Source organism: Hylobates moloch, unplaced genomic scaffold, assembly GCF_009828535.3.
Source record: "Hylobates moloch isolate HMO894 unplaced genomic scaffold, HMol_V3 SCAFFOLD_4, whole genome shotgun sequence".
Classification (NCBI taxonomy): Eukaryota; Metazoa; Chordata; class Mammalia; order Primates; family Hylobatidae; genus Hylobates; species Hylobates moloch.
In genome coordinates, this window is record NW_026652279.1 from 61,599,058 (window position 1) to 61,623,509 (window position 24,452).

The window sequence follows — 24,452 nt, forward strand, 5'->3', positions numbered from 1 at the left end:
GGTATTTTTAGTAGAGACGGGGTTTCACCGTGGTCTCGACCTCCTGACCTCGTGATCCGCCCGCCTCGGCCTCCCAAAGTGCTGGGATTACAAGCGTGAGCCACCGCGCCCGGCCGAGATGGAGTTTTTCTCTTTCGCCCACACCGAAGTGAAGTTGGCTCACTCCAACCTCCGCTCTCCAGGTTCAAGTGATTCTCCTGCCTCAGCCTCCTGAGTAGTTGGGATTATAGGTGCCTGCCACCAAGCCTGGCTAATTTTTGTATTTTTAGTAGAGATGGGGTTTCACCATGTTGGCCAGGTTGGTCTCGAACTCCTGACCTCAGGTGATCCATCCGCCTTGGCCTCCCAAAGTGCTAGGATTACAGGCATGAGCCGTCGCACCTGTCCTTGTTACTTATATGGTATGATTATATAACTATTGTATTGTTCGGTATCAGTTTCCTATTTGCTAATAATTCATTTTAGCTGTGAAGAGCTAAAAAATGGAAAACGCATATTTCATGTAAAGTTCAGTACAGTTTTTTAAGATGATTGAATGTTATACTTGCAATGTTGATTGATATTTACCCCCCACCATGGGTACCATAGTGGTCTCAAATGACCATGTGAAAATCAAAAGATATACATCTGCTGAAGAACACTGTAATCTACTTCAAAAGTTTATGCTTATTTTTTAAAGATTATGTCCAAAGACAGGCCGGGCACGGTGGCTCACGCCTGTAATCCCAGCACTTTGGGAGGCCGAGGCAGTTGGATCACAAGGTCAGGAGGTTGAGACCATCCTGGCTAACATGGTGAAACCCCGTCACTACTAAAAAATACAAAAAAATTAGCCGGGCGCGGTGGCAGGCGCCTGTAGTCCCAGCTACTGGGGAGGCTGAGGCAGGAGGATGGCATGAACCCAGGAGGCGGAGCTTGCAGTGAGCCGAGATCCCGCCACTGCACTCCAGCCTGGGTGAAAGAGCGAGACTCTGTCTCAAAAAAAAAAAAAAAAAAAGATTATGTCCAAAGACAGCAATCTACAGAAGGTCCACTTGTATATCATGTGAGCATGACTTTTCATTTAGATCAAATGAATATCCTTCTAGTTTCGCTTTTTTATTACATGTTGTTTTGTTTTGTTTGTTTGTTTCGAGCCGGGTTGTTGCCATGTTGCTCAGGCTGGACTGGAACTCCTGGGCTCAAACGACCCTCCTCCTCAGCCTCCCTCTCAAGAGCTGAGATTACAGGTGTGCACAGCTGTGCCTAGCTACAGGTTGTTGTTGTTTTCTTTTTTTGTAATCAAAGAGCAGCTTTTAATGTGTTGGCTTAGTGCAAAAATAATTTGTAAATAGTTACATGAGGTCAATTTTATATGAATGTATTCAGATACTTTAAACAGAAAAATCAAATAGGTTAATTATAATAATGATTTGATTTTTGTCGGTTTGATTCTTCATGAAATCAAAGCAAACCTTTTAGAAGTTCAATCTTTGACAATGAAAACTCTGACATTATAAACATTACTGTAAGTTCAGTTACAAAATTCAACAATCGGCCAAGTGCAGTGGCTCATGCCTATAATCCTGGCATTTTGGGAGGCCAAGGAGGGTGGGCCACTTGAGCCCAAGAGTTTGATACCAGGCTGGGCAATATGGTGAAACCTGATCACTACAAAAAAAAAAAAAAAAAAAAACCAAAAAAGTTAGCTGGTGTGGTGGCACGCACCTGGAGTCCCAACTACTCAGGAGGCTGAGGTGGGAGAATAGCTTGAGCCAGGGAGGTGGAGGTTGCAGTGAGCCGAGATTGTGCCACTGCACTCTAGCCTGGGCAACAGACAGAGACTGTGTCTAAAAAAAAAAAGCCCAAAAACCAAAAACCCCCTAAACAAAATTCAACAATCAGGTTTAAATTGTTTGGTTCTGTAGTGATAACTGCAAATTTGGTGGAGCACAAAATCAGAGTAAAGATAATGCTCTTAGTAAATTGAGAAATTGACAGAGAAGAAATATACTTAGAATTAGTCGTGGTACATACATAATTCACAATTGTATCTAAACAAGCTACAATATTTTGTTAATCAAATGAAGAGCTGTAGTTGTACAAATTCAAGTATTACTATATATTAACAGTTAGAAAAACTGAATTTTCTTTTTTTCTTTTTTTTTTTTAAATGGAGTCTCACTCCGTCACCCAGGCTAGAGTGCAGTGGCGTGATCTCAGCTCACTGCAATCTCTGCCTCTCAGGTTCAAGCAATTCTCCTGCCTCAGCCTCCCAAGTAACTGGGATTACAGGCGCCCGCCACCACGCCCGGCTAATTTTTGTATTTTTGGTAGAGACAGGGTTTCACCATGTTGGCCAGGCTGGTCTTGAACTCCTGACTTTGTGATCTGCCCCCCTCGGCCTCCCAAAGTGCTGGGATTACAGGCACAAGCCACCACATCCGGCCAAAAAACTGAATTTTCCATTGCAAAATTTTTATAATGACACATGTTAAATTAAACAAATACTTCAATGCGGTAGTATGTGTGGTCTCTCTTTGTTGGGCATCATCAACCAGACAGAATTTTAGAAGGGTTTGAGCCTGTAAATAACTTTTTTCTATATCAAGCCATCTGTCCTACCACAACCCTGAAATTTTTCTGTAAATAAGCCCTCTAACTTTGGTTGCATTTTGTTCAAAATAGTTGAAAATCTTTAAACAAAGTATCTGAAATATGGAATACCAAAAACTCTAGTTTTAGAAGATTTAGAGAATTGTAATTATTGAAAACCACACTTGCAAACAAGAAGACATTGAAATTTACCCATATAAGAGCAAGGGAATAATTGAATACATTACATAATGGGAGTTCACAGTATGTATAAGATTTGATTTTAAAATTCTGTAATTATGCTTTGCAGTATCTCGACATATGTGAAGACTCTTTTGATAGTGCTCTTATTTATTTATTGTTTTTATAGAAACAGGATCTTACAATGTTTCCCAGGCCAGTATCAAACTTCTGGCTTCAAGCAATCTTCCTGCCTTTGCCTCCCAAAGTGTTGGGATTAGAGACGCGAGCCACTGCACTTGGCTGTACTTCCAATTGGACAACATTTTCTGTGCCAGAATGATATTATATTGAGAAGGTGTAGGATTTTATCTAAATTTCATGGTGTGCTCCAAAGAACCAAAATGAGAAACAAAACTTACGTGAAGTCAAAAAGACAGTGCTTATGTCAATATTTGGGTTAAAATAGTAACATATTTCAATAAAAAAAATTACAATTGAGAATATCCTCCATTTAGTAAAATTGGCTGTAAGCATAATAGATACCTCAGCACTATAGAATATTTTCTCAATAAATGAAGTTAGGGTCAAAGGAAAAGAATCAGCTAAAGATGTATACAATTTCCAATTGATTAACCATTAAATGAGACTTTAAAAAAGATTACAGGCCAGGCATGGTGGCTCATGACTGTCATCCCAGCGCTTTGAGAGGCTGAGGCAGGAGGATTGCTTATTTATTTATTTATTACATTCAAATCCTTGTCTCAGGAGCATTATTTAAGGCCAGGAGTTCAAGACTAGCCTTGGCAACATAGTGAGACCCTGTCTCTACAAACAATTAAAAAATTAGCCGGGTGGGGGCTGGGCACGGTGGCTCACGCCTGTAATCCTAGCACTTTGGGAGGTGGAGGTGGGTGGATCACCTGAGGTCAGGTGTTCGAGACCAGCCTGACCAATATGGTGAAACCTTGTCTTTACTAAAAATACAAAAATTAGCTGGGTGTGGTGGCATGCGCCTGTACTCCCAGCTACTTAGGAGGCTGAGACAGGAGAATTGCTTGAACCCGGGAGGAGGAGATTGCAGTGAGCCAAGATCCTGCCACTGCACTCCAGCCTGGGCGACAGAGCAACACTCTGTCTGGAAAAAAAAAAAAAAATTACCTGGGTATGGTGGCATTCTCCTGTAGTCCCTGCTACTTGGGGTGGCTGCTAAGTGGGAGGATAGCTTGAGCTTAGGAGGTCAAGGCTGCAGTGAGCGGTCATTGAGCCACTGCACTGCAGCCTGGGCAACAAAGTGAGACCCTGTCTCAAAAAAAAAAAAAAAAAAGCTTACAATTTTGTGAAAAAATTAACAAGGCCTTGGTAAAAAAACATAAATAAATTCATTAGAAAAATACACAAGTACGTAATTAAGACAGATATGGCCAAGAAACTCATTAAAGCATGTGAGTATGTATGAAGAATAATTATTCTGATTGTTATCCCTTTTTTAGATTTACTTTTATTTTTTAAATGCTTAAAAACTCACCTTTTTCTGTGTAAGAGCTGGTAACTAAAAATAAAAATAAAAAGATTTACATTTTATTTATTTGTTTTTGATATATTTGTACATATTTATGAGGTGCATGTGAAATTTTGTTACATGCATAGAATGTGTAATGAACATGGTGCATTTTTTTTTTTTTGATGTGCCACTGGATTTGATTTGCTAGTATTTTGTTGAGGATTTTTGCATCTATGTTCATCAAGGATATTGGCCGATAGTTTCCATTTTTTTTGTTGTGTCCTTGTCTGGTTTTGGTATCAGGGTAATAATGCTAGTCTTGCAGAATTAGAGAGTTAGAGAAAGTTCCCTCATGTTTGATTTTTTGGAATAGTTTGAGGAGGATTAGTATTAGTTATTCTTTATACATTTGGTAGGATATTGCAGGAAATCCATCCAATCCTGGCCTTTTCTTTGTTGGAAGATTTTTTTATTACTGACTCAGTCTTGCTACTCATTATTTGTCTGCTCAGGTTTTCTGTTTCTTCCTAATTCAAACTTAGTTCAAACTTGAACAAGTCTGAATCTTTATTGAAACTTAGTTCAAACAAGGTTGTATGTTTCCAGGAATTCGTTTCCTCTAGATTTTCCAGTTTGTTAGCATAAAAGTTTGTTAGCTGTTCATAGTAGTCTCAGATGATCTTTTGTTTTTTTGTGGTATCAGTTGTAATATCTCCTTTTTCATTTCTGATTTTGCTTATTTGAAGCATCTCTCTTCTTTTCTTGGTTAGTCCAGCTAGTGGTTTATCAATTGTATTTATCTCTTCCACACAACAAATCTCAATAAATTTTAAAAAACTGAAATCATACTAAGTATCTTCCTAGACCACAGTGGAATAAAACTAGAAATCAGTTCCAAGAGGAACTCTTGAAACTGTACAAATACATGGAAATTAACATACTCCTGAACAGATTTCTTTTTGATTGGGAGCTGTTGCTGGAGAATTATTGTGTTTCCTTGGAGGTATCCCATTTCCTTGCTTTTTCATGGTTTCTGTATCCTTCCGTTGATATCTGTGCATCTGGTATTACAGTCACATCTTCCGATTTTTAAATTTTGCTTTTATGAGGGAGGATTTTTTTTAAAGATATGTCTATGGTGTTGGTTGGGTAGGGCACTTTGGCTTTGATTCTGGGTGCATGCAGTAGGATAGTTTTGAAACCTCCTTTGCAAAATTATAACAGTAAGAGAAATCTGACATGGCTGACTATCTTGCTTCTAGCCCCACAGGTTGGCTGCCCCAGCTCATTCCTGGGTGTAGGCCAAGCTAACTTTGGGAGAAGTTTATAGTTTGAGTGGTAATAGTCCTTTCTCAAAATTAAACTGTTCTTACAAAACTAATGAAAGGCTGCCATGTTAGGAGGATGAGAGGGGCTTGAATTCTAAATAATTACCAGCCATTATTTGGAAGTCATAAGGTTTGCAACTTCCCCAGTTACTTGCAGATAACATCACTATTGTAGAACCTGAGATTGGCCTTTTGAGATGTCTTTTCAGGTTTTTGCATTTCTGACAACTGGATGGCCGCACCTGGACCTGCCAAACAGTCCTGTGGCCCTCATCCGGGAACTGACTCAGCACAAGAGGACAGCTTTGATTCCCTATGATTTTATCTCTGACCCAGCCAATCAGCATGTTCCCTATCCTCCCTACCAGGAGGTGGGCCTCCTGCCCACCAAACTATCTAACTCCTAACCTCCGAGCCTTCGTGGAGATTGATTTGAGTAATAACTCCGTTTCCCGTGTGGTGTGGCCAGCCTCAGATCAACTAAAATCTTGCTTTACTGCAATGACACGGTCTCAGTGAGTCAATTTTGTTTACGGAAGGGCGGGAAGAATCCTTTGGGCAGTTACAGTGTTTGATTTCTTTGGCTTTAAACAGCATCCACGGTGTCAGTGATTTCTTCTGTGGCTCAGAGTGTGGTTGTTAGTGGAGGCTGTGGTGAAGTTTTGCTGGGGACTAGGGCACCACCAGGTAGGCCAGTTTTTGGGCCCCAGTGATGGCAGCAGTGAACTGAGCACGGGGGTCCTTGGACCCCAGGATGTACACTGTGACTAGTATTAGGAAGCCCAGGCAGGCTGCTTCTTGGGCCTCCAGATGGCTTGCTCGGGTGCCAGGAATGGCAGTGGTGGGCCAGGTGGATTGATGGGTTCTTGAGTGTCTGGGCAGTGGATGTGGTATGGACAATGGCAGTAGCAGTGGTGGGACAATGCTCTGGGACCCCAGTGGTCCTCGCTGGTGTTGGTGGTAGCTACCATGGGTTGGGCAAGCCAGTTGCCAGATGTGCAGGTGGCATGTGTGGGTGGGTGCCAGCTGTGGTGGTAGCAACAGGTTGAGTGGGCCTAACCTCAGATACTGGGAGGAGTGCTCATGCACCACTGGTGGTGGGCTGGGCTCTGTGGTTCCCAGGCTCCTGGACTATGTGCTCAGGTATTGCAGGGGTTCGAGCCAGGCTGAGGAGTGCCCTCAGGCTCCCCAGTGGTGCATGCAGATGCTGACTGCGGTGGGCCAGGGTGGAGTGACCCCAAGGCCATAGGCAGAATGCTCACGTTGGGCTGTAGCCTTCCTAGTGACGAAGGCAGAGTTGTTGTTGTTTTTTTTCTTTTTTTTTTTTTGAGACGAAGTCTCACTCTGCCCAAGCTGGAGTACAGTGGCGCGATCTCAGCTCACTACAACCTCCACCTCCCAGGTTCAAACGATTCTCCTGCCTCAACCTCCTGAGTAGCTGGGACTACATGCATGCACCACCATGCCCGGCTACTTTTTGTATTTTTAGTAGAGACGGGGTTTCACTGTGTTGGCCAGGCTGGTCTTGAACTCCTGACCTCATGATACACCCACCTCAGCCTCCGAAAGTGCTGGGATTACAGGCGTGAGCCACTGCACCTGGCCTGTTTTTCATTGTCGTCCAGGCATTTGAAAACATGGCTGCCCCTCTGCTAGGGCAGATTGCTACCTGTGGCTCCTGTTGCCGCCCAGGCAGCAGGCTCAGGCAGCTGCCCAGGATGCAGTCTGGTATGGGCTGGGCTCTCAAAATGGTGCTGTGCTGCAGCTGCTTAGGACTTTGGAGTTTGTGAGACCCAGCATGAGTTCTCTTTCTGGGGTAATGCCTTCACGCGGTTTCCAGGGAGCTCCCTGTGTTAGTCTCATGGCCCATGAGAGTCAAGGGGCTCTCCCATGACTAGGGTTGTAGGAGTCAGCAGTGGGAATGTGAACTGCTGGAGATCTCTCACTTACTCTTTTCCCTCACTAGGGGGCCTCCCCAGACTTTCAGCTGATCCCAGCCAAACAGGCCGCCTTTCTTCCCCTCCTTCCTTGCTTTTGGAGCATCTGTTAGAGTAGGTAGTTAGGCAGGCAAGAGCAGGGTAGGAGAGGCACCCAACCCAGGAATGTCAGGTGACCATCAGGTGATAGTCAGGTGGTTGTTAAACTGTCTCTGCAAAATAATAATTGGTTGCAGCTGGCTCCAGGTTACCGCAGTCTCCCAGTAGAAAACACCTGAAGCTGGTGATCATCAGCTTCCCAATAAAATCTCAGGAGTTGGGTGAGGAGGCTCAAGCATGTGCACTAAGAGGCAAAATGGAGGCGTTTAACTGATATATGACTTTCCTCTAGGAACACCTGACTGGTAAGGAAAAAAATGCCTCAAATGAGCATGTGCACAACTTTAGTAAACACACGGGTCGTGTGCCCCGCCCCCCCCTTCCCGCCCAAGTGCTGGCAGGCCATTGTGCGTGCAGACAGCGCACCCCAAGGGAAAATCAAGGGAGGAGAGATGCAAATTCCAGAACCACACCAATGTATAAAACCCCAAGTCAAAGGCTGAATAGGGCACTTGGATTTCTCAAGTCGCCCGCTTGGCCCTTTTCCAAGTGTACTTTACTTCCTTTCATTCCTGCAGTAAAACTTTTTTTTTTTTTTTTTTTTGAGACAGAGTCTCGCTCTGTCGCCCGGGCTGGAGTGCAGTGGCGCAATCTCGGCTCACTGCAAGCTCCGCCTCCCGGGTTCACGCCATTCTCCTGCCTCAGCCTCCGAGTAGCTGGGACTACAGGCGCCCGCCACCGCGCCCGGCTAATTTTTTGTATTTTTTTAGTAGAGACGGGGTTTCACCATGGTCTCGATCTCCTGACCTCGTGATCCGCCCGCCTCGGCCTCCCAAAGTGCTGGGATTACAAGCGTGAGCCACCGCGCCCGGCCCTGCACTAAAACTTTTTAATAAACTTTCACTCCTGCTCTAAAACTTGCCTCCTCGGTCTCTCCCTCTGCTTTATGCCCCTTGGCCAAATTCTTTCCTCTAAGGAGGCAACCCCTCCCATCTCTTCTCTGTTGAATTCCAGTGTTCTCTTGTAAATTCCGAGTGATTACCTACTCACTCTCTGTGGTTCCTGTCTGTGGAAGAAGCAAGTACCAGATACATCTAGTCAGCCATCTTGAAGCCCCCTCCAGGACTCAGCTTATGTTATCTTTTAATGTTTAGATAATAACTGGAGTAGTTTTTTTGTAAGTTGGTGTAATGTACATGCTATTTTAATTTTTGTTTTTGTTTTTTTTTTTTTTTGACGGAGTCTCACTCTGTCACCCAGGCTGGAATGCAGTGGCACAATCTTGGCTTACTGCAACCTCCACCTCTCAGGTTCAAGCAATTCTCCAGCCTCATCCTCCCAAGTAGCTGGGACTACAGGCACGTACCACTACACCCAGCTAATTTTTTGTATTTTTAGTAGAGACAGAGTTTCACAATCTTGGCCAGGCTAGTCTCAAACTCCTGACCTCAAGCGATCTGCCTGTCTTGGCCTCCCAAGAAAATAGTTTTTAATTGGATTATTTTATAAGTCTATCAATATGATGTCAATTTATTGATTGATAAATAAAAAAGTAAGTATATGGCTATTCAAGTGCCCCCTTTCACTCTCTAAAGGGTACCAGTTTGGACAACAAAGTCCATGTTCATCCTTATTATAGCTGAAGCAATAAGTATCTTAAACCATTGTCTATTCCCTAATGAAAACTGGAAGAAACCAGGGCATCAAGCATTTCATGTTTTTGATAGGTATGCATTGGAGATGTTCATGGTAGGGAGAGTTAGAACAAAAAGGAGTCAACAAGGAGACAAAGAAGGAGGATTCATAAACATTTCCCCACATGTAAGAAACAAAGTTTTTATAAAGAGGTAAGTGGCCGGGAACAGTGGCTCACGCCTGTAATCCCAGCAGTTTGGGAGGCCGAGGTGGGTGGATCATGAGATCAGGAGATCGAGACCATCCTGGCTAACACGGTGAAACCCGGTCTCTACTAAAAATACAAAAAATTAGCCAGGTGTGGTGGCAGGTGCCTGTAGTCCCAGCTGCTCAGGAGGCTGAGGCAGGAGAATGGCGTGAACCTGGGAGACAGAGCTTGCAGTGAGCCAAGATCGCGCCACTGCACTCCAGCCTGGGTGACAGAGCGAGACTCCGTCTCAAAAAAAAAAAGAGAGATACGTATATTGAGCTGCTGTATGGATCTTACCTCTAAATTCATCAGCAAGATTCTTGGAACTTGGATTCTGGAATTTGACATATTTATGTGTCCACCACGTAAGTCCACTCTTTAACATTGGCACTTTAATTTGTACAGATGAATTAATGTTGTATGAAAGAATTATGGTGTCTGTAAGGAAATTAAAAATTGTGTTAGAGATGCAGTCTAGCAATTTTGCCACCCTTTGAAGAAATGCAGAACCAGACACAGCTGACAAATAAATCAGGGATTTTGCAGACTCTGAACACGCCTACATGCCATGGATGCTGGAATCACAAGACCATTCTTTTTCCTGCCAAAATTGAGCCAATTATTGAAAAATACCCTTAAGCTCCATTTAACTCATGTTCCTTGACTATTCCTTCAGATTTTTGGCAAGAGAGAAATCATTTGCAAATGACATACTGTACGTCGGTGCTCTGGCTTAGTCCAGATGATGTTTACAGCACTAAAATGGAACAAAACAAAAAACTGCCACTTAGCTTCAGAGGTGAATTTCTGGACATTTAGGTTGTTACACACTCATGAAAGGGTATACCACGGAGATAGGAAAAGTCACCTACCATTGAACATGCTGTTGGCAATAGCACCACAAGGAACGATGGGGGTCTTATTGTTGGACGTTTTAAATGGGGCACAATCCTCAACAGCCTGGATGCAAGAGGATACAGCAATCAGAAATGCTTTTGGTAAACTCTCTTAGAATGTTAAAAGTGAGAACATTGGCAATGTAAATCACCCCCCAGTGACTTATTGGCAGTGACTAAGATTACAGACTGCTACCTGGTTTTCCTAGGCCTCTGGTTTACTTAGACTGGGACATTTTTGTGTTTTGGAGATATGTATGTGTGTGGGTGTGTGTCTCTGTGTTTTTTCCTCATTAATAATACATAGCATACCAAAAATGTCTTCCAGAAGGAACTTAACCTTACTGTCGGTGCTATATAATGTGCTAAACCTATAATGAAGTATATTTTTAAAACCTCTTTTTATTGACATGTAGCTTATTTTATTTTGGTGGTTTAAAACAGTAACAACTTATTTTTCACTTGTATCACCATCTAATGGGGTTGTGGAGGTGGGGAGACTTTGTTCCACACTATCACTCAGGGCCTCGGCAATATTGAAGTATTACATTCAGAAAAGTACAAAAATCATGAGTCTACGACTAGGTGACTTGTCACAGGGAATCCATCCACACAACTACCAAATACATTTTTAAAAGAGTGGTTGCTAAAAATCACTTCAGTATAATAATGTCGCTATGGAAAAAATTTCATTCTAGCTTTTCTTGCTAGCATGCTGACTATCATCTACCAAGAGTAAAAATGTATAATCATAGGTTTGAAAAGGTATTCGATTAAAGCAAAAGGCTTTTACTCAATCGAATAGAGCCCAATTTCCTTAAAGTAGGCTGGATTGAAGGCCCCAGTGATAGGAAGGACAATGGTACTTAGGCTCAGCCAGGCTGAGACTAACTACTCAAGGTTGCTATCAAAATGGTGCATGAAAGGATAACTGTTCAGTTGGATAAGATTCACATCACTGCTCTGAAGAGGGAAAGTGCTACTTTTTAATAACAGTTATCCTGACTACCCAGTCCCTTCAATTTACACAAGAATGAAATCAGCATTTCTGTTTTGTAGCATTTTAGTTTATTTTCCATCTCCTCTTTTAGACTGAAAAATCCACTTGGTTTAAAAAAAGAAAAAGAGTATTATACCAGATTAAATCAAGCCTTACTTTTACATCTTTGCCCACCAGTTGTGTATCACTTCTGGATCGAATATATCGATACAGGTTCTGATAGAAGCCATACAATTTGTAGTACATATAAACATTACCCTGTGTGGGAGAAAAGCAAGAAGAAGAGAGTAAGAAAAATTAACTGGAATATTAATAAACATGGACAGGAAGTTTTAAAATAAAAGCACAGAAAAAATTGGTAGGAACTCAAAGCCTATTTATGGAAAATAGAAACCCAATAAATCATTTAAAAAAAATCAATTTTGGGGCTGGGCACAGTGGCTCACGCCTATAATCCCAGTGCTTTGGGAGGCCAAGGCAGGAGAATCACTTGAGGCCAGGAGTTTGAGACCAGCTTGGGCAATGTAGCAAAACCCTGTCTCTACAAAAAAAGAAAAATTAGGCTGATGTGGCATGCGCCTATAGTTCCAGCTACTCCAGAGGCTGAGGAGAGGATCCTTTGAGCCCGGAAGTTCAAAGTTAGAGTGAGCTATGATCGTGGCATTGCATTCTAGCCTGGGTGACGAGTGAGACCCTGTCTCAAAAACAAAAAAAAAATTTTACATTGGGAAAACCTGGTCTATACAGAATTGTTGGAATAACTAAATAACTATTTTTGCATGTTTTTTTTAAGGGCTGCTGCATTCTTGCCATGAAAAATTTTTATAATCAAGCGTATTTTCAATATATAAAATTTGGTTTTATAAATGTTGTCATTTCCCAGAAATATGAGGAAAAATGCTTTGCCTAGAGGTTGTGTTGACACCAAAAATCACATGATTTTACAGCAAATCTGTGAAAAAGAATTTAAAATTCAAGCCATTGAGCATATTTAGGTGCGTGTGTACGTTGAGCATGTGAAAGCATGAGACTGGAAGCTACTTGCAGTCCCACTCTAGAAATTTTTTTTGTAATTTATTTCTTTTTCTTTTTTTTTTTTTTTTGAGATGGAGTCTTGCTCTGTTGCCCAGGCTGGAGTGCAGTGGCGCGATCTCGGCTCACTGCAAGCTCTGCCCCCCGGGTTCACGCCGTTCTCCTGCCTCAGCCTTCCAAGCAGCTGGGACTACAGGTACCCGCCACCACGCCCGGCTAATTTTTTGTATTTTTAGTAGAGACGGGGTTTCACAGTCTTAGCCAAGATGGTCTCAATCTCCTGACCTCGTGATCCACCTGCCTTGGCTTCCCAAAGTGCAGGGATTATAGGCGTGAGCCACCGTGCCTGGCCTAGAATTTTTGTTTTTTTAATCTCTAGGATCTAACGCAGTACCTGGCACATAATACTTGCTTAAGAAATGGTGAACTATTTGTTATAGAGAAAAAGATGGAATAATTCACTGATCCAAAAGAAAGAAGGTGATTTTCACCCTAGCCATGAGGAGCCTTGTTGTCATGAGAGATATGTTTTTCATGTATGCTGCCATGTAAGTAAGGCTGCCCAGTCACAACCTACCACCATGGTTCCACCTTTATGGTAATATATTAAGGCCCTGGAAATTCTCCAGGCAGACTTGATACAGTTTTATTAATAGCACATATGGAAATATCCATATGGATTTAACTAACATATTCATAGATTTTACTAACAGCACATATAGAAATGTCCAGTGTAGCTGTTTAAAATTAATACACTCCATAACTTCAAAATAATGAAGACCTGCATCTGAAAATATAAAAGCCTAACTTTTATTAAGTGCTTGCCATGTGTTAGGTGCTATATTCAGTGCTAGAAGTACAAAAGCATTCCTTTACAAGTCCCTGAGTCCATTGATTCTTTTACTCTGTGCAAAAACAGCATTTTGGAAAGGCTTTGGCCTTATTTCCTAAGGACCTTAAAGAGCATCTTCTTTAAGATGAGCATGGAAAATGGGAGGTGGTATCCATGGTAAACAGGGAAGGAAAGTCATGGTAAATGTGGCCAGCCTTAGAATGCAAGAAAGGCTGAAGAGCTCAGTCACTTGTAAGAGAATAAGTTCTGGAACACTGAAAAAGGGAGATGCTGGGCCATGATGAAGAAGCAGGCAGCATTATCGTCAACAGGGAGTGTTGGCATGAAGGCAAGCAAGCCAGGCTTAGTGGGAAGGACCCATTACGTTTCCTCATCCAAAGCAGGAACGTCTATTGTTGACCCATGACTACAGAAAATATGAAATCCACAGAATGGAATTTACCATACATTTTCTTGGAAGCTAAAAGGAGAATTCTACTTCATCAGAGTTATATGTTCACATATATGACAAAATAAACAGGCAAAGAACACTCAGCACACTAGGGACTGGAGTGTTTCAATAGTCTCTTTTCAGTGATTCTTTGTCCAAGATTTAGCTGAACAAGGCCTCCAAGATCATCTTCTTGATGATCCCTGGAGGCACAATTCACTTTATGGTATTTCTTCTCTTTAAATTCAGTGGCACTTTGTGCAGGATTTCTTTGCTTATTTTAAGACAGAGTCTTGCGTGGATTCATTGCTGTGGTTCCCCATGTGTCATGCATGGTAGCTGCCGAGCTGAAGGCCCTGTGATTGCTCTAAGTAGTTTAGTTGGGTTTTTATGAGAAGGCTCTGCCGTAAGGGAATGGTTAGCAGCTGGTAACACTTCATTTGCTGTTTTGAGGACACTGACCGATGGGAATTGAAGCCCTTTTGGATTCTTTTTTTTCCAAAAACTTTAGCATTTCTGAGCCCTCAAAACGAAAGGAGAGAGGAAAGAAGAAAGGAAGGGAGGAGGGCAGCAAGAGAGGGTGAAGAGAGTGAGGGAGGAAGGGCCAAGACGGCAATGCATTCTTAAAGTTTCAGCAAGGCTGACAGGAAGTCCCCAAAGACACCCATCAGAAGAGTCCCCACTCCCAGGAAAGAACCTACCTCAATGTCCCTGCTGTGCTCAGCCACTGGCTGAGGTGGCTGTGGAAGCGTGACCTTGGTGCAAACACACGGTGATTTCAGAGCACAGCAGCTGGGGATATCCCTCAATTACACTCCCTGCAGTAGATCTGAGAGGAGCCTTTTCATGGCCTCCACAGTCTTACTTGTTAGTCAAGACTTAATCAAATGAAAAATTTGATTTCCTTCAACTCCTCAAATGTACTTTAAGGTCCTGTTCTGTTTCTGGACTCTACACTTTTCCCCCCTGCAGCATCCTCCACACTGAACCGGTCCCCCATCCTTCCCCTTCGTAAGTGACTCTACATGGGCTGAATCTAGGTACAGGGAGGCCTTCTCTTGAGCTGCCCACTGAGCTTTCTACCCGAAGGCCCTGCTCCCACCTCAAATTCAGCTGGTTCTAAACCAGACTCATCATCTCCTGAAAAATATTCCTCACTTCTCTCCTTCCCTCCCTCCTTCATTCTCCCCTCCCCTCCCCTTTCTAAGTGTCAGAGCTCTCCCAGCCTCCTCCTGCTCCTTCCCCATTTCCCCTCAGAGGCTTCGCCCAGTAAATCTCTCCGATGTCTAACTCTGTCTTGGCATCTGCTTCTCAGAGGACTTGACTAACATGAGACTTAGATCAGCCCATGAATGGGGACTTTTCTCAATATTTCTTTGGCGTTTCTCACAGTGCCGGACAGCCTGACTGTCTCCTTGAGAATTAGGTAATTGCACATGCAGAATGACTTCAGGAGACCCAAGGAAGGTTTTCCCAAGTGTGTGACCCCTGATACCAACCTACTATGTAACCTTAGCCGAGTTACTTCACCTCTTAGCCTATTAATTTTCTCACTATAAAATGAGTGGTTAGGCCGGGCGCAGTGGCTCACGCTTGTAATCCCAGCACTTTGGGAGGCCGAGGCGGGCAGATCACGAGGTCAGGAGATTGAGACCATCTTGGCTAACATGGTGAAACCCCGTCTCTACTAAAAATACAAAAAAAATTAGCCAGGCGTGGTGGCGGGCGCCTGTAGTCCCAGCTACTCGGGAGGCTGAGGCAGGAGAATGGTGCAAACCCGGGAGGCGGAGCTTGTGGTGAGCCGAGATCGCGCCACTGCACTCCAGCCTGGGCGACAGAGCAAGACTCCGTCTCAAAAAAAATAAAATAAAATAAAATAAAAAATAAAATGAGTGGTTAAATTCAATGTAAATTCACACACAGTCCCTGTTCTGATATTTAGAGTAAAACCTGTTTGGTAGATAAGATTTATGTTACAAAGTTGGATAGGTAAAGAATCTTGCAACTTAGAAACAAAGGAGGAGAATAATACTCAAAAAGGAGGGAGGGGATATGAACTCAACAATCTTTCGGATTCACCACCACCATCCTGCTTTATGTTTTATATTTTCAGTTTTGGAAAGCATTTCATGGTAATTGTGAACTTACTGCCAAGTGTTACATAGGAATAGATCAGTGTAAAGTCAACTGAGTTTTTGAATTTCACCTACCATCATTTTTCCTGAAAGGTAAAAGGGAATAGAGCAGGTGCATTCCTTGTCAAAATTAGAGGCATTTTCTCGCAGTTTTGCACAATTTGCACATGTTCTTGTGTAATTAATCTGTCAGGCAAGGAAAAAAATGATTAATTAAAAAGTTACATGGGTACATATCTTAAAATTCAAATCTGGAGTCCACCCAAGTCTCCGCCTGTCTGGGTCAGGGGCATGGAGTCTAGGACACGAATGGGGCAGCCCACTGTGCAGGGCCAGTATTTCTGGGGATGTTCAGGAGGCGTGGGCCTTCCCACAGTCTTTCATCTGGGGACTTGGCAGCATTTTGCCACTGGCCCAGAGTTCGGTGTTTCTGTTGCCTATTTATATAACCTGTTGTGATGAAGCTTTGCCCTCGATCATAAAGAGGTGTCAGTTGCTAGGAAGGTATTAGTCAATGACTCATGAGAACTAGGCTTACAGCCTGAGTCTAATCAACTTTATGGGGAAGTCACTTCACTGTTTTTCCATTCTATTGTATGGAAAATATTTATACTAGTGAATTATTCTACATGGCATCCAGAGGAAGTTATTCAAAATGACCAAACAGAAAAAGAAATGTTTCCAAAATGTAAGATTATTGACGTATGTTGAATTATTCCGATTCTAAAATGCTGTTGCATTGTTTTTTAAAAGTAAAATTCTGTGAAAAATGGTTTAATGGACTCCTTAAAAAAAGGGAAATAAAGGGTAGTATGTCCCAAATGGGTGGCTCCTGTGAGCTCTGGCTGAGGCACTGAGTTCTGTGAAGATGCAGCTAGAAGAGTAAGGAGGGGAGGCTCAGGCGGGTGGGCACAGGGCTGCACTGCTGCCTCGTCTGCAAGAATGTTCATCTCAGGGGCCCTGGGGCTGTCCTGGATGCTGCAGTGGGCTGCTTCTGGCTTGCTCTCACTGTGTTGAGGAGTGATTAGACGATTATGGGAGTGCGGAGGAGCAGGGAAGCAAGGGAGTGGCTTTCCCCTTGGTAAGGTGCTAGTAGAGGTTAGGATTCTTTTGAAGAGAAGACTAACGAGGAAGACAGAAGGAATCTTACGTCCTTGTAAAGCTACTAAGGGTTTTGAAGCCCAAAGGTGAAGTGTGAACACTAAATTGAAGATTAGTGAAAATGCTACACTTGATTGTACTTAGATGCTTATATGTAGCTAAATCATTCTTTAAATACACAGCAAGGCTTGAACTATTATTTTGAAAATATTTATGCCATTTCTGTTTGTAGACTACATTTCAATTTATAAAAAGCATTAAAGAACAAGGCTGTATCCCAATGGAGTGACAGCATACTGAATGGTGACTGAGGAAACTGGGGCTCTAGTTCAGCCAATCTCTGACCTTGAGTTAAGTGCTTAACCTCTAGGGCCCACATTTTGCCCATCAGCATCATTTCATGCAGCAATTAATTGATCTGTGAGGTCATTGTAGTATACATGCTACTTCGTTAATTTCTCTTGTGAGTTTTATCAATGTAGTACTCAAGAAAATATTTCATGACCAAATAATTTTTGAGTAGTTGATATCTATGGTGCTTTCTTGCCTAAAAAGTATCCCTTATCTATTGTCTATGCAATGACAGTATCCTCAGTTTGCTACTTGAGTGGACTTGTACATGAATAGCTATGAGATGGAGCAAAGATCACAGTCTGCTCCTCATAGAATTTTAGAGAGGCAGAAATTATTCTTGTTTAAAGTGAACTGAAGAGAGAGCACATCCTTGTGTCCCAGGGCTGAGTGAAAAGAGGAAAGACTAACTCAGAAGTCTTTTCTATGATGTTTGTGCCTGATCACATTGGCCTGGAATGTGCACTCTATATTATCACCCAATGATACACTGCTTAATGAAACACTGGTTTTTGAGTATAACAGTGAAGTGTCAGAAGCAATCCTATCTGAAGCAACTAAAGAAACAATGTTAGTTGGAAAATGCCCATAGATTTCATGAGATAAAAGCATTCTGTTTGTGGAGTGGCCATGGCCAATAGTTGGTAATGGAATGAGGTCACCTTCTCATGCATGGGTACCTCTTAGTGAAGGCTGCACTCCACAATGGGTGGGTGGGGGGCAGAGTTGCAAGGGAGGAAGTAAGAATGACATGGAAGGAAGAACCAGAACGAAAGGGATTGGTGAGGAAGAAAGTAGAAAAGTAAATTGCATGAACTCTGTGGAAATGGACATCAACGTTGTAAGCCCATTCCTCTGCTATCCCCTTCAGCAAGGCAAGATTCATCTCCTCCTGCCATTTTGCCTGTGCCACATGGTGGAGCCTGGTGGGAGTTTACATATAACACTGGAGGTCTTGCTGTCATTTAATTCCTAGGGAGATAAGCAGTGGGACCTGGAAGTGGGGAGGAAAAAATGTTAGAGAGGCAACAGAGCAGTGTGCTTTGGGAGGAGGAGTAGAGCCTGAAAAGACATTTTCCTCTTTGGGTTCCGCACTATCTGCCCTAGTCCATTCTTTCAATAAGTGTGTGCCTATCACATACTGGGCAATGTGCAAGGAAGGGGGTGGTGACACAGTGAACAGCCAGCCATGGCTAAGCTCTCTGTTCTTACCGCATACTATTTTACCTATTCTGTTCTCAGCTCATTGAGGGCACGAATCCACTCTTCCTCATCTTGCTCATCTGCATAGTCAACAGAACCCTTAGGCACCTTCAGACATTCATAAATTTTATTTTATTTTGAGATGGAGTCTCGCTGTGTCACCCAGGCTGGAGTGCAGTGGTGCGATCTTTGTTCATTGCAACCTCTGCCTCCCAGGTTCAGGTGATTCTCCTGCCTCAGCCTCCCCAGTAGCTGGAATTACAGGCATGCGCCACCATGCCTGGCTAATTTTTGTATTTTTAGTAGAGACAGGGTTTCACCATGTTGGCCAGGCTGGTCTCGAACTCCTGACCTCAGGTGATCCGCCTGCCTTAGCCTCCCAAAGTGCTGGGATTACAGGCATGAGCCACCGTAACCAGCTGACACTCATAAATTTTAAACCAATGTTGGTAGACTTGGCCTTAATCTTAATTTTGCCAGTAGCCATGTTGGGAGAGGGAATAGATCAGCTTTCCATGGTTACTTCTTTCAGAGTGGAGCTCATGCGGTCTGGGATGTCCAGAAATCTGCCTGGAGTTGGTATGGATGAAACATATACTTAAGAATTAGACTGAATATGGGCATGGCCAATCAAACATTAGACTAGCTCTTGCCTTCCCTCTCTAGACCAGCTTCGGGGATTCTCATCCTCCAACAGCTTGTTAAGTTGGCAAAAGGCTTGTGCCTGAGAGGTCTGTCCTTAGCATCAGCTTTTCTCAATCTGAGTAGAACTTAGCTTTGCTAAATATCCTTAAGATGCCAGAAAGACTTGGGCTTTTGTCTTTCTTGGATCCCAGAGGGAGATCATTTGCAAAGGGAAAGACACAATGCTTGAAAGTGGGGCAATATTGAAGATCTGTATCTTGGACACTTTGCTTTTTTTATCAATATGACTCATGGGTCTCTGGCAGTCATGTGGCCTTGACTCTCCTTCTTCCCCTGTTAGTCACTTGCTCTCTTCCCTGCCGGCATAAAAAAAAAAGCTTCAGCCAGGCATGGTGGCTCACGCCTGTAATCCCAGCACTTTGGGAGGCTGAGGCGGGCAGATCATGAGGTCAGGAGTTCAAGACCAGCCTGGCAAACATGGTGAAACCCCATCTCTATTAAAAATACAAAAAAATTAGCCGGGTGTGGTGGCAGGCGCCTGTAATCCCAGCTACTAGGGAGGCTGAGGCAGTAGAATTGCTTGAACCCAGGAGGTGGAGGTTGCAGTGAGCCAAGGTTGTGCCACTGCACTGCAGCCTGGGTGACAGAGCAAGACTCTGTCTCGGAAATAAAAAAAAAAAAAAGCTTCTAACTTTGTCAATCCCTTGTACACAAATATGTCTGAGCTCACTGGCATGAGAGTAACTGCCCTCAAGAGGGAGCAGGGATGAACAAAGCCACTCTACACAGGCTCTGTCACCATCTGTGCTTGCCAGCAGAAACAGGGACGTTCCCCTCTTATCCAGACCCTCTTGAGGGGCTGTGTTCTCAAACTAACCATTCTCATGTATGGTGCCAAAGCTGAAAATTCTCAGAAACTGCATTCAGATCGTAAGATGAGACAAACCTCTATTTCCTGAGTGCTCCTTGCAGACAATATAAGGATGATGCCCATACAAAGGCAGAATATTCCTGTTGCGAAAAAGACAAAGAGAACTCTCCTGGCCGTGAAATATAGCCGGTGGGCGGGTAACTCCTGCTGCTTCAGGGCAGAGTTGTCTGGTAATCTGGACAGGCAATGCTGTGGTCTCTCCTCCATTTTGGTCCTGCAGGTGACTCAGATACTTTTGGGACATTTAGAACATTTTTACTTCATAGTAATACCACATAATGGTAATGTGAAATGAATTATGTGAACCCTTCCTTTGAAGTTGCAAAGTCTTTCTGCTTCCCAGATTATTCCTTAACCAGACCTGGTATTTAGCAGGAGCTCAGCTCTCTCCAACCAGCCATTACTGAGTATAACTGACTTAGGCTCAAAAAGGTTCTTGTGCTAAATGTCATGCCTAGGATGGATAGTCCCCGGCAAAGGTCTGCAGAAACCAACATCTGGTGACACTAGGAAGCAATCACGATGGGCTATTTCTGGGATTTGGTGAGTAATTCAAGGCAAGCCCTTCCTGAGAGGGGGAAATGGATTTATCTTTAGGAACTTGCCTAAATCCTTGGAGATTAATACAAAAAATAAAAGTTAGGGCTGTCAGCTTTTCTCCAAATGTGGCTGTCGCTTAACATGAATATAAACTAAACTGGAAAAATGCTTTCAGATCATAGCTAACTTTGCTATTTGTGATAATGAGGAAGAGAGCAGCAAACAGGGAATTGTAGAACACAGATGTCTCATCTCAGCAGCTTCCAATTTTTTTTTATCCATAAAAAAGGCTCTAGTAGAAAATGTAGATTAAAAACATCTCCTCCTAACCTCTCTTAAGTGCATGCTTTGGAGTAGCCCAAATGAGGCAAGAGAAAGGAAGAGGAAGATAATCAACGAGATGTTCAATATTGAAGTACAGTATTAGGTCTGGTTTTGGGTTTCTTCCCTTGTTAGAAATCCACTAACATTATTTTCCTTAGGCCATTAATAATTAATAATTACTTCTTTTAAAAGTGGCATTTAGGATTTAGAATTAGAATTTTTAAAATTAGGGAGCATGTGAATTTCTAATCTTCCCTTTTAATTTACATTAGTCAGAGAAGCCATCCTGGACTATTTTTGTATCAAAGAAAATAAATGACTTTGGCAAATGTACCTAGTTTGAAAGAATACAAAATTGATGCAAATGCTTACACTAGGAAGTTTCCAGTTCAGAGTTAAAGCTTTCCACTTACAAACTGTATATAAAGCAAAATACCAACGGGAAATTTTCAGCATGACATTTGAATCTAATTTGGAGGTAGCAACTAGTACAGTTGTTGGTATCAGACAGCCTTGTGAGAGAAGATGGCAGTGAACACTTCTAGTTAACATTTACCATTTGTTTTACTAAATAAACATGGTCAAGAGCTTGGGTTTAAAAGGCAGTAAAAGGCTATGAGATTAGATTATAAGACCAGGGTTGACCTACACAACATTGGGGTATGTTTGTGATTCAAATACTTATTCCAACATTGGATTGGATGGGATTATATCACATAGATAATGCCTAGCAAGAGGGTAATTACAGCAAAAAACCAATGAGAATAGTATTTCTTAGACTGTTTATAAAACAACAAAACCAACTAACTCGAATCCCAGACTAAAAGGAGCTTCACAGGTAGTGTATTACTCAGGGTTCACCAGAGACACAGAACCAGTAGGAGATTATATGACCATATATGTATATTACAAGGAATTGGCTCACATGATTATGGGGCTGACAAGCCCCAAATCTGCAGAGCTGATGTCCCAATTCAAGTCTGAAGGCCAACAGGCTGCCATAGAACCAGGAAGAGCCAATGTTTCAGTTAGAAGGCAGTCAGGCAGAATTCTCTTGGGGGGTTGGGGAGAGTCAGTCTTTTGTTCTATTCAGGCCTTCAACTGACAGGACAAGGCCCTCTCACATTATGAGGGGCAATCCTCTTTGCTCAGGTCTACCCATTTAAATGTTAATCTCATGCAAATATACCATCACAGAACACCCAGAATAATGTTTAACCAACTATCTGGGTATCATATGGCCTAGCCAAGTTGCCATATTAAAATTAGCCATCACAGATAGTAAGTACAAATATTTCTGGGACAATATTCTTGATAGACAGCTAGATATACATTCTCCAGGTACTTTTATATTCATCTATTCCTCTCTTCTAAATAAATCTACTTTCAATGTGCAAATATACCTCATATGCATTGCCTTTCAATATTTCCAGAACAGGGTTCTTTTTCTCAGCACTACTGACATCTTGGGCCAGATATTTCTTTGTTGTGAAGGCTGTCCTGTAAGATTGTAAAATGTTTAGTTGCATCCCCAGCCTCTGTTGCCCATGTTTGAGAATCACTGTTCTGGATTGATACCAATACAACAATTTGTTAACAGCTGTTGTATTGTGGTATCACTAGAAATTTCAAAGTCTAGGTGCAGTGGCTCATGCCTGTAATTCCAGCACTTTGGGATTACACCCAGCTGAGGTGGAGGATCACTTGAGCCCAGGAGTTTGAGGCTGCAGTGAGCTATGATGGCACCACTGCACGTCAGCCTGGGAGACAGAGCAATATCCCATCTTTAAAATAAAAAAAAAAAGAAAAAAAGAAAAAATTTAAAGTGATTTCTAACTTGTCTTCATTTTTCCTTAACCACTGTAGATAGCCTTCTCAGGCATTAGCAGACATTTGTATATTTGGAGTTGCCTTATATTTCATTGTCTTTCCTATTAACTGCTGGGATGAAAATATATATGCTAAATATAAAAATATATATTAAATATATACATACATTATACGAATATACACATATAATATTCATGATAGTCTCATATTTTGGCGAATTAATAGCAGCTTGGCAGATTGGTCTGAATTCTGACAGCACAGACTGCAATGTCTTAATTTGCAAATCTCTCCTCTGTTACAATCATACTTGATGGCTTTTTTTCCACATTAATCTAAGACATGTCACTTGACAGGAAGTTAAATGCCTCTATTGAGAAGGTATGTGGTCCATTTTCTTTCTTACCCTTGGCCAAGAATATCTCGCTTCTTAGGGTTAAAGGGATGAAAATGATAGGGTTAAGTTTAGCGATAGTTTAATGTTCATTCTGTGGTAGTGTTTTTTCTTTTAACTTATTGGGCTCTAGTGGGAATCCTGGAGATTGGAACCTACTCCTCTTTCCTCTGAGTCCCTGTGTGTGGCTTTCAGGCCGCAGAGGTGCAAGGTGCATGAACAACAAGTTGCTGGTGTGCAGGCCTGTGTGATTTCCTGGATTTTGACTTGCTAGCTTGTTAGGCTCATTTACAATTTCACAAAATTTGAATGTAGAATTTTAAATATCAGTAATGGCATCTGTTTGCTTTCCTATCTCGTTTGCTGTATATGCTTGAGTCTCCAGATAAGTTGGGTGTCTTGAAGTGGATATGGGAGACCTGGGTCTGACTTCTGGTTCTGCCACTTAAACTAGTGTATGTCCCTTCTCAGATTTAGTTTCATTGTCTATACAATGTGACTTATAACACTTTTTCTTTTGGGACTATTTCAGTGATTAAACATTACAGCTTATATATAAATGAAAGTTGTAAACACAGTGCTTGGCACAGAGTGGGTAACCAATCAACATTATTTAAATGAGTAAGAAAAGTAAGTGAATTTGAGCAACAAAATAAAAAACAATACTATTACCTTATAACTCATAGAATAAAATAAGTATCAATGAGTCCATACTGATGTAAATAAATAATTGAACAAACAAGTAAATGGGGGAAAGGAGATAATTCTTTCTTAAAGAGGAATTCTGTAATAAATGTAGCACATGTCGAAGGAATGAGAAAAATAGAAAAACCATTACAGTAATGGCTGTCGCAGGCAAGAACTACCAATATTTGCTAGAATTAGCAGGCAAAAGTTTGAGGAAAAACAGATATTTGTATAGCCTCAAAGTATTGCCCCTAAAATAGATATTAATTACAAAGGGAAAATAATAACTTTATAGAAAAAACTGGCAGATACCACCTTAACCAGGTGATCAAGGTTGACATCACTGGTAATAAGACATATTAGCATTATGTACCCCTGATATAATAAATCCAGAAGGACATACTCACTTCTGTGGTATTCTGGTCAAAAAATGCATAACTTTAGTCAAATCATGAGAACATTACAGACAAATCCAAATTGAAGGACATTCTACAAAATACATGGTGGATACTCTTCAAAAGTGTGAAGGTCATGAAAGACAGGGAAATATTGAGGAACTGTCACTGGTCTGAAGAAACCAAAAAGACACAACAACT

General features: G+C 42.1%; 1 protein-coding gene across 4 annotated transcripts in view; it reads right to left on the reverse strand.

The window, feature by feature from the left end:
* Positions 1 to 22,139, reverse strand: part of LOC116467016 (cell cycle control protein 50C) — a 30,218-nt gene extending 8,079 nt beyond the window's left edge. For 2 of the 4 annotated variants that reach the window (XM_058437591.1, XM_058437589.1), the window contains exons 1-6: positions 21,874 to 22,136; positions 20,100 to 20,316; positions 15,929 to 16,039; positions 11,560 to 11,661; positions 10,380 to 10,467; positions 9,805 to 9,945 (exon numbers count right to left, since the gene is read on the reverse strand). In XM_058437591.1, the coding sequence (XP_058293574.1) occupies positions 9,805 to 9,945; positions 10,380 to 10,467; positions 11,560 to 11,661; positions 15,929 to 16,039; positions 20,100 to 20,291 (634 nt within the window). In that variant the 5' untranslated portion in view covers positions 20,292 to 20,316; positions 21,874 to 22,136. Of the gene's footprint in view, positions 1 to 9,804; positions 9,946 to 10,379; positions 10,468 to 11,559; positions 11,662 to 15,928; positions 16,040 to 20,099; positions 20,317 to 21,873 lie in introns of all 4 variants that reach the window. The other 2 variants (XM_032150319.2, XM_058437590.1) reach the window with 2 other exon arrangements.
* Between the last annotated feature and the right edge of the window lie 2,313 nt (positions 22,140 to 24,452).